We start from the raw sequence: 16,298 nt of genomic DNA, 5'->3' as shown, positions 1-16,298 counted from the left end.
TCTCCTGGGCATTACCGTCAAATTGTTTAAATGCAAAAATAGCAACAGGAGATGCTAAAATCCAGCATGAATATGGGTAATGACTGCTTAACATAAAACCAAGAGTCTATATCCTTTGACTGTAATTTTGTTTTAACTATTTGAATTGTGTGAGCTTTTGCATCTTGTATGTTTAACCAAAAATTGCACTGTTATCATTTTTCTTTTTTCTTTTTTTTTGGTAATAATTTTTCTAGACACACAATTTTACAATGTCCCGGGAGCCCATTTTTAAGGGGGGGAGAGGTGAGGGAGGTAGTAAAACCAGTTTTAGAAAGGAAAAAAATCACTTTTCTAAAAACATTTCATTGGGTGATATTCTTTTTTTTTTAACCTTCACCTGAGGCTATTTTCTCCACTGATTTTTAGAGAGAATGAAAGGGAGAGAGGAGGGGAGAGAGAGAGAGAGAAACACTGATGTGAGAGAGACACATTGATTGGTTGCCTCCTGCACAGACCCCAACCAGAGCTGAGGATCGAACCTGCAACCCTTAGGTCTGCAGGCCAAAGCTCTAATTACTGAGCTAAACTGGCCAGGGCTCATTGGGATATTCTTAATGACAGAATCACAATATCTGAAACATTAAGTATATAAATTTCAAAACTCAGCAAGTGTGGGATTTATCCAATGAATTTTAAGTTTCCTATAAACTACAACAAACAAATTTAAGAAAATACTAAAAATCAACACACTTACTGTATATTTGGTGTGATCCCTTCAAGCAGCACAATATTAACCCCACCAATATGCGCAGTGGCACATGTCTCAGTCATCTTTTGATGTAAAACATCTTAAAAGTAATAAAAAAGAATTATATGAATTCTGGAAATAAGATAATTGCACTTCATATTAAATTCATATTTTATTCATAATACGTTCAGTGACAAAAGGCAATTTTAAAGTTACGATAAAATTTAAACTATATTTTGAAACTACTTTTAAAAGTTTCCTTGAAGTTTTTTTATTTCTATGTATTAATGTGGACATATATTGTATGTCAAAATTGGAATAATGCTAAACAAATATTCAGTTTAACATGCTAATCGTGCAGTACAGAGCCTAAAGGCATTACATAGCCTAATGACATTTTAAATCTCAGAAGTAATACTTAGTGCAGAACACCTGGAAATTTTTAAAGAACAAAAAAAATAGGAAAAAGAAACTACATAAACTAGCTCTCTGATCCACCCAGAAGTTCGGCTTTCTAGAACAACTGCCAAGCAGGAATTGTGGAGATGGAGTCAGCTCTCAGAAAAGCAGCAGCAATATGGGAAAGCGGCCGTACCTTTCATCTTCTCCTTCAGCGTGAAGCTGCCATGGATCCTCTTCAGCTCGGACTCCATCGTGAGCCCGCCGATGTCCGCCTCCAGGTGTGTGCGGTTCACCATGCCAATCCCAAACACGATCAGGGTGACATGCTGGGGTTCTGCTGTCACCAAGCTGCGCTTCCTCTGCGTCTTCGTCACACTGTTATTGTCCTGTTCGTTCTCAAACACCACTTTACAGGTTGGCTCTGTCGGGCTCCGAATGTCTTCATGAGTAAACAGAAACACATAGGTTTAGATGTGAAAACTGCAGAATAAAAGGACACTCCAAACATTGCCTTACCTCTTTCCTTCCCCTTTTTGACCAGCCCTCCTCCTTCCTCTTCGCCACCAAAATGACTTTTTAAATGTTTCCACATCTTCTCTTGGCCACATTGAAAGCAAACAGTCAAGTCAGACATTTGGCAGCAGGTGTGTGTGGCTCTACCAGAGTACCCTGCCCATGGGTTACGGAGGGTGGGAAATGGGGCACAAGATGTCTGGCCACATGACTATTCTCTCCCGCAGTGACCAACTTCTGTGCATCTCAATTATCCACTCGTCACATGAAGAAAACATCATGAAAAACCTGCTACCTACCTTTCTTAGTATGAATGCGATTCCAAACAATTTAAAAAATATAAAATATCCATTACCTGCTGGTCCAAACGCATCTGAAGACTTTTCCAATATTCCTGTTGGATCAGAGATGAGGGAATAGAAGTTCAGCAGTTTGTACATGTTCTGCCAGCACTCAGCAGAGGGCTCACTCTGCTCCGACACGGTGATGGAGTCTGAGTCATCCATGGGCATCGCCATGTGATCTACCACATCTTTGGAGCCTTTCCTGGACACTTTGGAAGTTCTTCTCTCAGATCTTCCTAATGAGTTTTTGTTTCGAGATTCCTTTTTGTTATTCTCACTGTTGGTCCGTTTGTTCTTTGCATTATTTACTCTGGTGCCACCGTTAAGACTTCCTCTGGAACTGCGGCTGAAGTCAGAGGAGCGGAAATCTCGATGTTTTCTGGTTCTAAAGGTAGGTGTTGGCGAAGCTGATCCAGCTGTGTATCTGCTCAATTTAATGTCAGTCTGAGTTGCTTTGATGTCATCTATCATTGTACTGAACTGATGAATGAGACGAACCAAAGCCATGTCCACGTGCTGGCTTATGGACTGACAGGAAATGGTGAAGTTGCAATGGAAGGTGTTGTAGTAACGCTTGTTGAGATCATGGAAAGAAAGAGCGCTGGTGGAGTTCTGAGGGGTGCACACAGACTTTTCCATCACGATTGCACTGATGCTAAAGGTTTCCAACATTAAAGCCGGTTTGAACTCAAGTGGAGGAAGATTCACATGGCCTTGCCTAAAAATGTGAAAATGAAGAAAATGACAAGGTTTTTATTTCCTCTTTTCTAGAACTGTACAATCTTTATTAATTAATTAGCAAAATAATCTCCAAGGTAATAAACGTTATAAGTCATTTAAATACTTTTCAGCATAAAATCAAGTAGAGTTTACTTTTTTCACTAAGCTAGACTTTTATAAGTCAAAATCAGCCTTATGTTAACGATTTCAGTGAAAAGATAAAACAATTTTTCTTGACATCAATGGTACACCACACTGACAATCCCAACATGAAGGGATTTCAGTTATAACAGTTTAGTTAAATAACATCAGTTCCCAACAATACATTCAAACTTTTAACTAAAACTTACTGTGAATAACTACATAAAGCACCAGCTTGCTGCTAGCTCTTCAGTCCATGAGTCACTACATAAATAATGGACAGGCATAGTGATCAGTGACCAATCACATCACCTTGTCAAAGTCTGTCAGTGATGGTCAACACACATTTGTTATGCATTCACACCCAGACAGGGAAGCATGTAGGGTGTTGCCTCCTTGTGATATTTTAAAAAGATAGAATCAAAACAAGGAAAACTCAATCAGGAAGAGTCAGAAAACATGAATAGGCCAATAACTGCTGATGAAGTTGAAGCAGTAATCAAAGAGGTCCCAGCACGCAAAAGCCCTGGACCAGATGGCTTCACAGGGAGTTTTACCAAACATTCAAAGAAGAATTAACACCTACCATCCTTAAACTATTGCAAAAAATCCAAGAGGAAGGAACACTTCCAAGCTCTTTTTACGAGGCCAACATTAACCTAACTCCAAAACCAGATAAACACACTACAAAGAGAATTAAAGGCCAATATCCCTGATGAACATAGATGCTAAAATCCTCAACAAAATATCAGCAAATCAGATCTGGCAATATATTAAAAAGATCATACATCAAGACCAAGTGGGACTTATTCCAGGGATGCAAGACTATTTATTACAATATTCGCAAATCAATAAATGTGATACATCACATAAACAAGCTGAAAGACAAAAATCACATCATCATATCAATAGATGCAGAAAAAGCATTCAATAAAACCCAATACCGATTTTTGATAAAAACTCTCAGCAAAGTGGGAATAGAGGGATCATACCTCAACATAATAAAGGCCATATATAACAAACCAATAGCCAACATCATACTCAATGGACAAAAACTAAAACTATTTCCCCTATGAACAGGAACGAGACAGGGGTGTCCATTTTCATGACTCTTATTCAACATAGTACTGAAGTCCTAGCAACAGCGATCAGACAACAAGAAAACATAAGAGGCACCCAAACTGGAAAGAGGGAAACAAAACTGTCATTATTTGCAAATGACATGATATTGTACATAGAAAATCCTAAAGACTCCACCAAAAAACTACTAGATTTAATAAATGAATTCAGCAAGGTAGCAGGATACAAAATTAACACCCAGAAATCAATGGCATTTTTATACACCAATAATGAACTCTCAGAAACAGAAACCCATAAAACAATCCCATTTACCACTGCAACTGAAAAAATAAGATACCTAGGAATAAACTTAACCAAAGATGCAAACGACTTATACTCGGAAAACTACAGGACACTGAAAAAAGAAATAAAGGAAGATATAAAAAAATGGAAAAATATACCATGTTCATGGATTGGAAGAATTAATAACATTAAAATGTCCATACTACCCAAAGCAATCTATAAATTCAATGCAATCCCTATTAAAATACCAACAGCATATTTCACAGATCTAGAACAAACACTGTGAAAATTCATATGGAACCAGAATAGCCACAGCAATCTTGAGAAAGAACAACAAAGTTGGAGGGATCACAATACCAGGTATCAAGTTATACTACAAGCCACTATAATCAAAACAGCCTGGTACAGGCACAAGAACAGACATATAGATTAGTGGAACAGAACAGAGAACCCAGAAATTGACCCACGCCATTATGGTCAATTAATATTTGACACAGGAGGCAAGAACATACAATGGAGTAAAGACAGTCTCTTCAATAAATGGTGCTGGGAAAATTGGACAGATACATGCAAAAAAATGAAACCAGACCACCAACTTACAGCATACACAAAAGTAAACTCAAAATGGATAAAAGACTTAAATGTAAGACGTGAAACCATAAAAATTCTAGAGGTAAACATAGGCAGCAAAATCTCAGACATCTGTCATAGCAATATGTTTGCTGATACATCTCCTAGGGCAAGAGAAACAAAAGAAGAAAATAAACAAATGGGACTACATCAAAATAAAAAGCTTCTGCACAGCAAAAGCAACCATCAACAAAACGAAAAGGGAGCCCAATGCATGGGAGAACATATTTGCCAATGACACATCTGATAAAGGGTTAATATCCAAAATATATAAGGAACTCATACAACATAAAAATGAAGACAAACAATTCAATTAAAAAATGGGCAAAGGACCTAAATAGACACTTCTCCAATGAGGATATACAGATGGCTATGAGACATGAAAAAATGCTCAATGTTGCTAATCATCAGAGAGATGCAAATTAAAACCACAATGAGGTATCACTTCACACCTGTGAGAATGGCTACAATCAACAAATCAACGAACTACAAGTGCTGGCGGGAATGCAGACTGGTACAGCCACTATGGAAAACAGTATGGAGTTTCCTCAAAAAATTAAAAATTGACCTGCCATTTGACCCAGTGATCCCACTTCTAGGAATATATCCTAAGAAACTTGAAACACCAATCACAAAGAACTTATGCACCCCTATGTTCATAGCAGTGTAATTTACAATAGCTAAGATCTGGAAACAGCCCAAGTGCCCATCAGTAGATGAGTGGACAAAAAAGCTGTGGTACATTTACACCATGGGATACTACACAGCTGTAAAATAGAAGGATCTTTTATCCTTTGGCACAGCATGGAGGGAACTAGAAAGTATTATGCTAAGTGAAATAAGCCAGTCAGAGAAAGACAAGTACCACATGATCTCACTTATATGTAGAATGTAATAAACAAAATAAACTGATGAACAAAATGGATCCAGAGACATAGAAACATGGAATAGACTGAGGAATCTCAGAGGGAAAGTAGAGATGGGGGAGTGGGCGGGGAGAGATTAATCTAAGAACTTATATGTTTATAAGCATAACCTATGGGCACAGACATTGGTCTGGGGAAGGCCTGGGGATGTAGTGGAGGAAATCAATGGGGGTAAAAAGGGGACATCAGAAAACAAACAAACAAAAAAACTCCTCATAGAATAATTTTATCACTAGAAAAAGGAATATAAAATACTTCATTTCAGTAATCATTTTAGTAATCCTGATTTAGGTACTGAGAGTCTGTTTCTAAAAGTCCATTTAGAGTTTGTTAAGAATCTCAATTTACATTCCTTGTATTAGAGTTCAAGTTCACAGTATCCAGTGTCAAACATTTTGCTATCTTAAAAAAAACAAAAAACAGGGAATTGGACAACAAGGATGAAAATGCAGCAAGAAAACAAAAAATGATAATGCTGGTAGTGAAATTCAGCTAAACGTAAATGGAGCTATAGAAGAAACAGCTGACTATGGAGATGTTGCCACTTTGCTGTTCTAGAAACTAGATACACAGCCAAAGGAATGCAGGGAAGGCAGACTTACTGGCAGAAAGAGGAAATTGGTTGTAACAAAAAGAATGAAGACATCCAGGAGGAAGAAATGCTGGCAAAAAACTACATAGTAAAAGGAAGTTGTGACAATACTTCATGACATTAAAATGCAAAGGATAAAATGTTGGAAACTGATCAATATTTAGTGGATCAACATTTTGCCAAGGAACAGAAAAGGTGCTCATTCTTTATTGTGAGTTACATGACAAGAAGGCCAGAATTATTCAAACTACCCTTTGACAAGTTTTCTAGAAAGAAATTCAATTTCAAAATGTTTTAAATTACAATGTACTAGATATTAGTTCTACTATATTTTTCATTTCCCTATATACTTATATAATTAACAATAAGAGAGATTTTAATTTTTTGACATTTTTTAAGGTCAAAAAACAAAAGTAATTTTTCCCACTAATCCTAATAATCATTAAGGTCAGTTTCCAGTGTTTTAGCTTGCACGGTCATTGTTGTGGTATCACACAATGTGAAAAGCAGGGACTGTCTTCTATGTAACAGAAAAGACAATGCAATTTCCATGTTCCCGTGTCATTAAAAAATCCTCAGATATTTAGACCTAAAACAACTAAACATAGGTTCTTTCTAGTTATCTATACAGAACTGTCATGAGATTTTTTAAAAACAATTTTGTTAAATTATTTAAAATTTTAAATAGAGTATTTCAAATGAAATATACATTTCACTTAACTCTATGTTGGGTACATGTGCATTTTACTTTTAATTTACCACCTTGCAAAAGCACCTATGTCCATATTCTATTATTCCTATACACTTCAGCAAGATCCTCCCAAAGTAAAACTCAAGTTCTCAAAAGATTAAGCAAATCTTATTAGTAAGCATACTACTTCCTATACAAACAGTGAAGAAACTGAAGAACTACCCATGGCAATAAAGAATGATAGTAAAAGATGGTTTTTAACTCTTTCTACGCTACATGTGGCATTCCCGTCTGTGTCTTTGTTTCTGATGACTAGATTCTATATGACCTCTACTCTGTTCCTAATAGGAAATATCACCTGCCACAAGTCAGCTCAAAAAGGAGGTCAGGAATAAATTCTAAATTGTACAAAATTAGAACCCGTAAGATCATAAAAATTTAACTAGTGCAACTATAAATTAATTCTAGGTGTCTATATCACCACATGTATGTGGCTCACCCTCATGGATGCGCTAACATGGTTCAAAGAGAGGCCCAAAAGCAGGCCTCGTAACCTGTCAATGTGGCTACTATTTTGGTTAAATGGAAATTATCTTCTCACTAAGATATTAAAGTTAATTTCTCATTAGCATGAGAAGGAAGCAAAGTTAAAAACAAACAGGTATTATAACCCTTGTACAAAATTTTACATGCAAACAACAACGCAAGACACCTTCTTGCCCTTTTGCTCCTCCTCTCCTTGGCTGTGTCCGAGTCCACAATATCTGCTCTGAGGCAGTCCAGCGTTCCCGAAAATGAAAGGTGCTCTCCAAAGTACATGCGGTAGCATAGCGGCATTGCATCCTGGGACTGGATCCCTGTGTGACTCAGAAGAGGCTTGAAAACAACCTAGAAGACATAACACATTCATATTGGCACAATTTATAATTCAGCAGTTACCGCAGCTTTTTCTTACCTTACCCCAGTTCATAGGTGTAGTGTGAAACACAAAAAAGCTCTTCTGTATTAAATATAATCTAATTTTACTTAAAACTTAACTGTCTTTTTAAGCACCTATTATGTGCTCATCTCCAAATTAATCATAGGAACAAAGATTACTCAATCCTGCCTAATGTTTGAAAATACAAGGAAAATAAAATTATGAATTAATTTAAATTATTCTACTTCTTGCTTTTGAAAAAGGCATGAATATCTGCGTTTCCACAAAATTTGGTATGTTAGGTTCACAAAATAGTTTATCAACTTCCTGTGTTAATATAAAAACATTTCATATATTATGACTATCTGACCTATTTTTAAATGGTATCACTTGGTCATAACAGTCATTTGAAATTTATTTTCTGACGAAGAACTTACTTTGCGTTTTAAGTATCATACACGTTTATGGAAATATATCACTCTGGTGAAGTCTCTAGGTAGCTGGATTTCCAAGTCACTAAGAGCGACCCACACAGAAGCAACTATATGTGTTCAGTAAATCACTACAATCACCCTGATCACTTATGTCCCTTCTCCTTCTTTGACATCCTAAATTTTAGGTGTCACCCAGTGCTTTCCTTGGCCTCTTCTAACTCATTCACTATACATTCTCCCTTAGTGGTCATTTCCAGAAGCTTAAAAAATCCTATCAAAATGGACAAGTGCCATTTATGTAATGAAACCCAAGTCCAGATTTTCAATTGTGTCCAAGTCACCTCACTTGTCTGTGCTTGGGAAGACAAGCCTAGAATGAGAGAATTCAAACACTCTTCAGTTCCAGTTACTGGGCTTCCTTTACCCCACAACCCTGGCTTAAATTGTGCTTCAGCAACTTCCTACATTGCATATTACATGTCATCACCAGACTCTTCTGCTATGTCCATTTTGGATCGACCCTCCTCTACTCCTACAACTGAGCTGCTAAGAACAATGACAGGGAATGATGCAATTGCACTCACTGGGCTCCAACACTATCTAAGCCCTTAACTGGACCCTCAGCACTCTGTGGCCATCTTCTGGGGTATATGGGGAGCTCTCTTTCACATATACTCCAATACACATACCTAAATCAACTCACATGGTCTTTCACTCTATTATTTAATATTTATGTTTCAGGGAGATTTTAGAGTTTTATATGTAAAATAGTATAGTTACTTTGAAAATCTATATTGAATGTTAATAAATGCAATAAATGTATTCTAAAAGACAACACAGAAAAGATTACTTCTTTTCCCACTCTCCCTTGTAAGAAAAAGTAGAGACCCCCAAAACAACTCCAATGTAATAGAGAAGTAAATTTCAGAAAACTTAAGTGCCTGACACATTTTTTAACATAAATTACCTCCTCCTGTAAGAGAAAACTAAAGCTACCAGTTTGCAAATTTACCCATCTAGATGTGAGTTGTCCTTATTGTCTCAAAAATTCTCAGAGAAGGTACCTTTTATGTCTACAGCATTTCTATAAATGACTAAATTCCAACAGTTCTCACCCTTCTGTAAATCTGGCTCTGTCAGAAGGGTAAACTACCCTTCTTTCCTCTTTTTTTTGGAGCGGGGCTGTCTTAACTCCTCATAAGTATGTAAACACACTGAAGCCTCTTTCATCCTGAGAGAACAGCACCTCTTACTGCCTGTGACCCACTCGTCTTCTGGTCACTTGAGCTAAAAAGATTTCAAAGATTTTGCTTTGGACTCTCCATATTTAATCCATTAAATAAGACCTTCATAATATTTCTCCTTTACCTTACAAAGCCACAGCCATTTAAGCTAAGAGCCTCATTACCACTTGTGTGAACCGTTTTAGCAACTCATCTTTTCACCTTTAGTTTCTCTACTACAATCCATTTAGCACATTGCTACCCATACCCAGCTCTAGTCACTTTATTCCTCTGCTCTAAAATCTTCAATGGTTCCCCACTGCTCACTCAAAAAAATGTTATCATAGCAATAAACACTATAGGATATGATTAAATTTATCTTTCTAGTCATGATATCTAGCCAATGTATATCTCCAAATAACAAGAATGTTATCACAGGAGATAAAGAGTTATGCCATTCTTCTGTTTAATGAATATTATAGATGTTTAATTAACCCATGTCCTTTTTGAAGGCTCCTCCTTTTTTACATGAAGGCTTTAGGCAGACAAGCACAGAACAAAGGTTTTCACTAAATTCCAGGGTGCACATTAGAGATGGCTCTAGCTGCTCAATGCTGCCTGAGGAGGGTTACAACAACCAGGAGGAACAGGCTGGCTCACCTGGGCGTCAGCCAGCTGAACTGCAGGAAAGCCTTGGTTGGCTTCTTCTACACCTGCCACATCATCCTGACTCGTGCTGTGCTGAGAAGGGGTCCCATCCAGAGTGTTCTGGTCACTAGACAAGACGGTGTTGAAATCTGAGGCTGAGGGTATTGTGGGAAGATTGGGAGCAACACCTAACAGGAAAAATGTTAGAGAATGAAATCTAAATTATTGGAAAATAAAAGACATAAAGGGACACAACAAAGTAAACTGACAAAGCCTGTATAGAGCAGTATTACCAGACCATTTAAAGAGGAAAAAAATAGAATTTTTAGGTTTTATAGATGTGATTAATAAAAACTGAAATTAAACTAAATTTTCAAGAAAATATCCATCATCGTCATACATGAAGTCTGCATGAGAGCAGAATGCAGATTTCTATGTCTGGAAGAGCCTCTGCCATCCCCTCAGCTGGGCCCCCAGGAGCAGAGGTGCGGAAAGCAGCAGGGACACAGAAAGCAGCGTAGGAGGTGGACCTTTGTGTCTCAACTCGCTTGTACAAACTGCCCGCCAATGACCTTCCCCGAGGTGGCACAGCAATGAAGGGCACTTTCTTTCCTCCTCCTCCCTTTCTCCTTTAACCCCCAAAGGGCCCACGGTAGACAGGAAACGTTCCTTTCTGGCTCTCCTGAAGCTTAAACTCTGTGCAACAGGGAAACCAGCCCTAGGAAAGTGCTGACAGCTGGGCAAGTGTATCCTTCCATCTTCTTCAACTAAGGCCAACTCTGAGGACTAAGGTGCAGTTAGAATTCAGATCAGGTCCAGATGCAAAAGTGGTCCACACACCAGCAAGAAAAAGGATTGAGTCGTCACGTGTCAACCACTTTTCATAATTTCGTATTTTCTATCTGAATAGAATTTACCAGCTATCCTAATAGCTGTTACACCGATTAGTTTTAGCTGCCTTCCATAACTAGAATCAAAAGCTACCACACATATTCGTTTTTTGTGTTTTTTTTACTGAAAACCACACATACAGATGCCTATTAAATTTGGAAAAACACAAAAAAATAGAAGAGGAGGGGTGACTCCACTTATATTTCAAGAGATAGTCACCAATCCTTCCTTGTGAATTCCCTACTGGTCTTCTTGCTCTTTATACATATTCTTTTAAAAATTCATGAACTGTCCTCATTTGTTCCCCTCCTTGAGGGCAAAAATCTTACTTTATTCCTCTTAGTACTCCCTTAGATTTAATTAAATATTTAAGTATCCAGAAAGAGTATAAGAATGGGAGTTATTATGTCCCAGAGAAATCTGGATAAACTGAAAATACTTTCTGTGTTGTAGGTATATGATGTTATAATTACACACTGCATTTTTTATTTACCTCCTTTTGGTGTTTTGAAATTAAACCAGCCACATTAAATGGAAGTTTTAAACTATTTAAATTATAGACAATCTCATGTTTGACTTTCCACAGGAACACTGAGTGACTGCTTACGACTCCCTCAACTGCAGAATTATCAAAGGCGGTTCGTAAATGGGTCAATTTCAACTAAACATAATTAAGCACTTGAGATTTTTTAATCGTTCTCTTAGAAATAGGATTTTGCAATAACTTTACAGGTGCCCCTAAGATGGTTAAGCAAAATAATGTGACAAGTCCATACCTGTCGGAAGACTGTTGTGTCCTGACTTTGTGACGGGGGATTCCTGCACCACGCTTCCTCGATTACCCACCGCATTGGACATCCAGTTGTAGAAACTCACAGATGATGGCTCAGATAGCAAGGGGTGTTCAGATAACATATCCGTGGCCATTGTATTTCCTGAAAATAAAATTTTACTGAGTATAGTATTACTTATGTACTAAGGAGCAGAAAATGTGATTTAAATAATTTTGGGGAAAAGTCATGTTAAAATATCTGTCTTTGCAGATGTTTTCAAATTCACTTTATGAGATTGGTATTTGGATATTAAGGCACTAAAATAACTTATTATACCAAGGAAAAATTCATTGTCGTCTGGCCTAGACAGCAACCCACACCACACCTTGGTTGACAGTAATGTCAAATGCTACCTTTTAAAAATACAAACTAAGGGCAAGGAGACACTAACAGGTTACACACAGAGGTTTCCGAAAATATTCTGTCAGAGATAAGTTGCAATATGAAAGATTAGTTATGCATCCAAAGTATATATCTAAATAAATTTAAACCTTGTTTTTGTTTTTTAATTCTCCCACAGAAATAAACTTATAATTGTCAAAACCAAGGCCACACCTGTTCTCGTCAGGGAGTTACTTTTCACAGCTGCACTGCTCCTTTGAGGAGTCCCCTCCAGGAGGTTGTGCAAGCTCGGGAAGCTCCCGGTCAGGTAGCTGAGCAGGCTCTCCTTCCGTGGACTCTCCTTCACTGGCATCCCAGCACGGCCCACATGCACCGGAGAATCTGTGGCGGTGTCTCCACTGGTGTAGCTCAGGGAGTGATATGGGTGGATGCCCTGCAGAGGAACCACACGGGCTCTTTTTTACACACACAAACATGATGGCTGAGAACTACAACTGCTGCTACCCTTGCCATTACTGCTTGCTATGGTTCACACAATACCAAACAAAACATCATTGAAAACATAAAACAGCCTTGCTCAAAGTGTATATTAATCACGCACAATTACAAGATGATCAACATTCTCAATATTGTATTTTATTGAATATTCAATAAATTGAAAAGAGAGTCCTAAGGCTTGGTAGTTAAAGTAGTATTAATTACTACTGATAGAATTTTCATTGAAATGTGTACACTAAAAGTTACTAATCATGTTAATTTCAACATAAAAATACTATTTTTACTAAATTTAAATATTTAAGGTGGATACCTAATACTTGAATTTGAGATAGCAAAAGTTAGGTATTCTCTGCAAGTCTAACTACCACTAACTAACAACAGCAATAATGCACCTTTATTTTTAATGCAGAGTCACTGTGGGTGTGAGTCTTGGAGAGTTTCCTCATGATCTCGGCACCAGTCACAGGCCCGGAGCCTCCAGGGGGAGGCCGGCTGGCTGTTCCTTCCAGCAGCATCGTGTGCTCGCTGACTGTAGCTGAAACCAGTCAAAAGAGTGAGTGGGCTGCAGATTGTCAGACACGTTCCTTAAACATCAACTCCGGTGCTCCTGGTGATGTACCTACATTCAGCTTTACATAGTCCTTAACAAATTCATTGTGGAATCTTCTATAACACTCCCTTTTTTAATTTTTATTTTACCTTCCAACCCCAATCTTCTCACTCAGTTTCAAAAAAGGAATAAACAGCTTCTATTCAACCTCACATATGCCACCCGAATGGTAAGAGACTAAAAATCAATTCAACTCAGCTCAAGAAAGCACAGAATTTTCATGGATTAACACAGGCATTTGTACATAAAGAATTAGAAGGGATAGTTACTACACTATCCTTTCAACTTTGTGTAGGCTTGTAATTTATCAAAATAAATAATAAAATCCAGCCTACTGCTCATAACACATTCATTTATTAACTGTTAAATATGTTAAATTTTTTGAAAAGAAAACTGGGTAAAGTACTACATATCAATGTTCTGAAAGCTCTAATTTTAAAACTACTTTCTTTTCCCATGATACTTTTAATATTTTTTCAAATTATCATAAGATAAATTGCAGTGAATAGTATATTTCATGATAATAAAAATTAAACTTTGAAAAAGCATTAAAATATGTATAGGATGGGGCAAAAGTTGGCTTATAGTTGTATCTGAAACATGGAGTTTATGCCTATATTATTAATTTTCCATACAACTAATGACCTCACAGGTGCCCCACCCTGTACACTGTGAAATGCAGATGCACTGCCTGTGTTCTGGCACAGCCATCACACTGACAGAATCTGAGACTGAGCATAGGCCTCCAAACATGACATAAACTCAGGTCCAAACAGGCACTGGGTAAAATTCAAAAGCTCTTTTAAAGACTGTGGCACAGGACAAGATGATAAAGAGACAGATATAATTTTTCAATAGAGGTTAATGTGTTTCACTCAAAATATTCTAGCTATACAAAGATGTCTGTTGTATGGACTAGATACATTAGGAGAAAAAGTCTACTATAGTTCACAAAATAAAACTTAAGGGTCAAATCAGTATAAGATTCCAACATTAATACCATTTATTTGGACTAATACAAACCATACTTATATAATTAAACCATGACAAATTCAAATTTCAAATTTGGGACACAATTATTAAAATTATCATGTGTACTAGGTTACCAAGCACATAATAGCTAGCTAAAATATTTACAAAATTACCCGCATCAAATTCAAATTCTGCTCCATCAGCACTGGTATCACTTTGAAGACCTCCTCCATTGTCCAGCCCAAGGCCATCTTCATGTTCATGGTCCACAGCTGCTTGAGGCTTCAGGGGCTGAGCTGGCCGATGTAAGCTAACTCCTTTAAAGGCTGGTGTCACCACAATGAACTTCATCCACTGCCTTGCCAGGGCAACTAACCCTTTCTTTAAGGTTACCAAGGCAGGAAGTCCATCACCCTGAAACAACAGTGATGTAATGAGAAGTCACCTTACTATAATAATAAGTTACCATTTAAGCACTTTGCATACATTTATTCATTTAACTCTCATATGCCCCTTTGGGAAATGAGGAATCTAGAATTTATATGTTAAGTAATTTGTCAATGTTTCAAGCTGACTATAGAACTCAACCTCTAAACACAAGGTCTCATCTTCTGTCATAAACACAGCAGCTCCAGGTGAACAAGACTGAACATGGGTGCAAGACTGGAATTCTTCTCAAGGAGTATTCAGTCCACTTTACCTGTTTTGCCCAACTGAAACATCAAATGTATTTTGAACAGCCTGGAATATTCATTAGGCAAAGAGGGAATGAAATTATTCCCTTCAGAGATTATTTTTAACATTAAAAATAAATTACTATAGGTAAATGCTGGACATAGATGGATTTGTAACTGCTTTGAAAGTTAAATGTGTTATTAACAATTTTAAAATTTAGAATATATTTGATTCCACATGGTGATGACTGTAAGAAAGAAAACTTGGCTCTTTTTCCTACTGGAGCCCAAGCCTGAGGATAAAATACCCAACTCCTCTCCATCCCCTTTCCTACAATTCCGTGTTAGAAGAACATCATTTACTTTCTGTGCCTGCCCTTTCATTCCCAGACTCAAGTCAGGAGGGCCATCTTGTGATCCTTCCTCTTATGTGGAAAGCATACCTGGGCAGAGCACCCAACAGGGAAATGCAGCCATTCTCTCTGTTCCAGCCTCTGCCTATGGCACCATGGGCAGGTAAGCCTCGCACTGTGGACCTTCCCGTTCTAAACTCTAAGGTAGCAGTAGAAACTAGAAACTACACCAGCCCCAGGCCAAGAACCTTTTTCAAATCCATGATTTACTGGAGACTCTGGCACTGGAGGTAAATAGGAGCTTGACTGGCCATTACCAACAGAGATACACTGACCCCTAATTTGGCTACAGATTCTTGTGTATTCTCTATTGACCAGAGCTTGGCGAGGAGAGGGGAGCTCCTCCAGTTCTATAACCCTAGTCATGTGTCACCTTCTGAAGTGCTTTTCAAGGGGCAGAGATACAGTGTATTTATTTTGTACAATTATATAATCTCCCCTCAATCACAAATCAGTCCTTATTTTATTAAACATTGCTGTAAAATTTGACTCTGGTGATTATTGTCTTACTTGAAACATTCTTTCCTGGTTCTCCCTTCCCTCCTCAGCACCCTGTGTACCTCCATCCACCCTCCCCACCCCCTTTAATATTGATATTCTTCAGGGATCCATCCTTGACCAGGTTCTTACTCAACCCTCCAACCCTAGAAGTCTGATCCATGTCAACAGCTTCTAACACCTTCATGCTGTCAACTCCCAAATCATTAATTGACCCTGCTGTTGTCTATGGGCCTGTATTTCTAACCATATTTCTCCTCTGGACTTCCCATATGCATCTCACACCCTGTGG

At 37.7% G+C, this 16,298-nt stretch overlaps 1 protein-coding gene across 4 annotated transcripts in view; it reads right to left on the bottom strand.

Moving 5' to 3' along the window:
* BLTP1 (bridge-like lipid transfer protein family member 1) overlaps positions 1 to 16,298 on the bottom strand; it is a 134,888-nt gene that overhangs the window by 52,639 nt on the left and 65,951 nt on the right. For all 4 annotated transcript variants that reach the window (XM_087816473.1, XM_016203311.2, XM_016203313.2 and 1 more), the window contains exons 41-49: positions 14,595 to 14,835; positions 13,232 to 13,374; positions 12,555 to 12,774; positions 11,943 to 12,101; positions 10,288 to 10,463; positions 7,764 to 7,939; positions 2,001 to 2,707; positions 1,326 to 1,571; positions 737 to 830 (exon numbers count right to left, since the gene is read on the bottom strand). In XM_087816473.1, coding sequence (XP_087672599.1) covers positions 737 to 830; positions 1,326 to 1,571; positions 2,001 to 2,707; positions 7,764 to 7,939; positions 10,288 to 10,463; positions 11,943 to 12,101; positions 12,555 to 12,774; positions 13,232 to 13,374; positions 14,595 to 14,835 — 2,162 coding nt within the window. The remainder of the gene's footprint in view (positions 1 to 736; positions 831 to 1,325; positions 1,572 to 2,000; positions 2,708 to 7,763; positions 7,940 to 10,287; positions 10,464 to 11,942; positions 12,102 to 12,554; positions 12,775 to 13,231; positions 13,375 to 14,594; positions 14,836 to 16,298) is intronic.

The sequence above is a fragment of the Miniopterus natalensis genome, chromosome 4 (assembly GCF_054644295.1).
Source record: "Miniopterus natalensis isolate mMinNat1 chromosome 4, mMinNat1.hap1, whole genome shotgun sequence".
Taxonomy (NCBI): domain Eukaryota; kingdom Metazoa; phylum Chordata; class Mammalia; order Chiroptera; family Miniopteridae; genus Miniopterus; species Miniopterus natalensis.
This window is presented reverse-complemented; position numbering and strand designations above follow the sequence as displayed.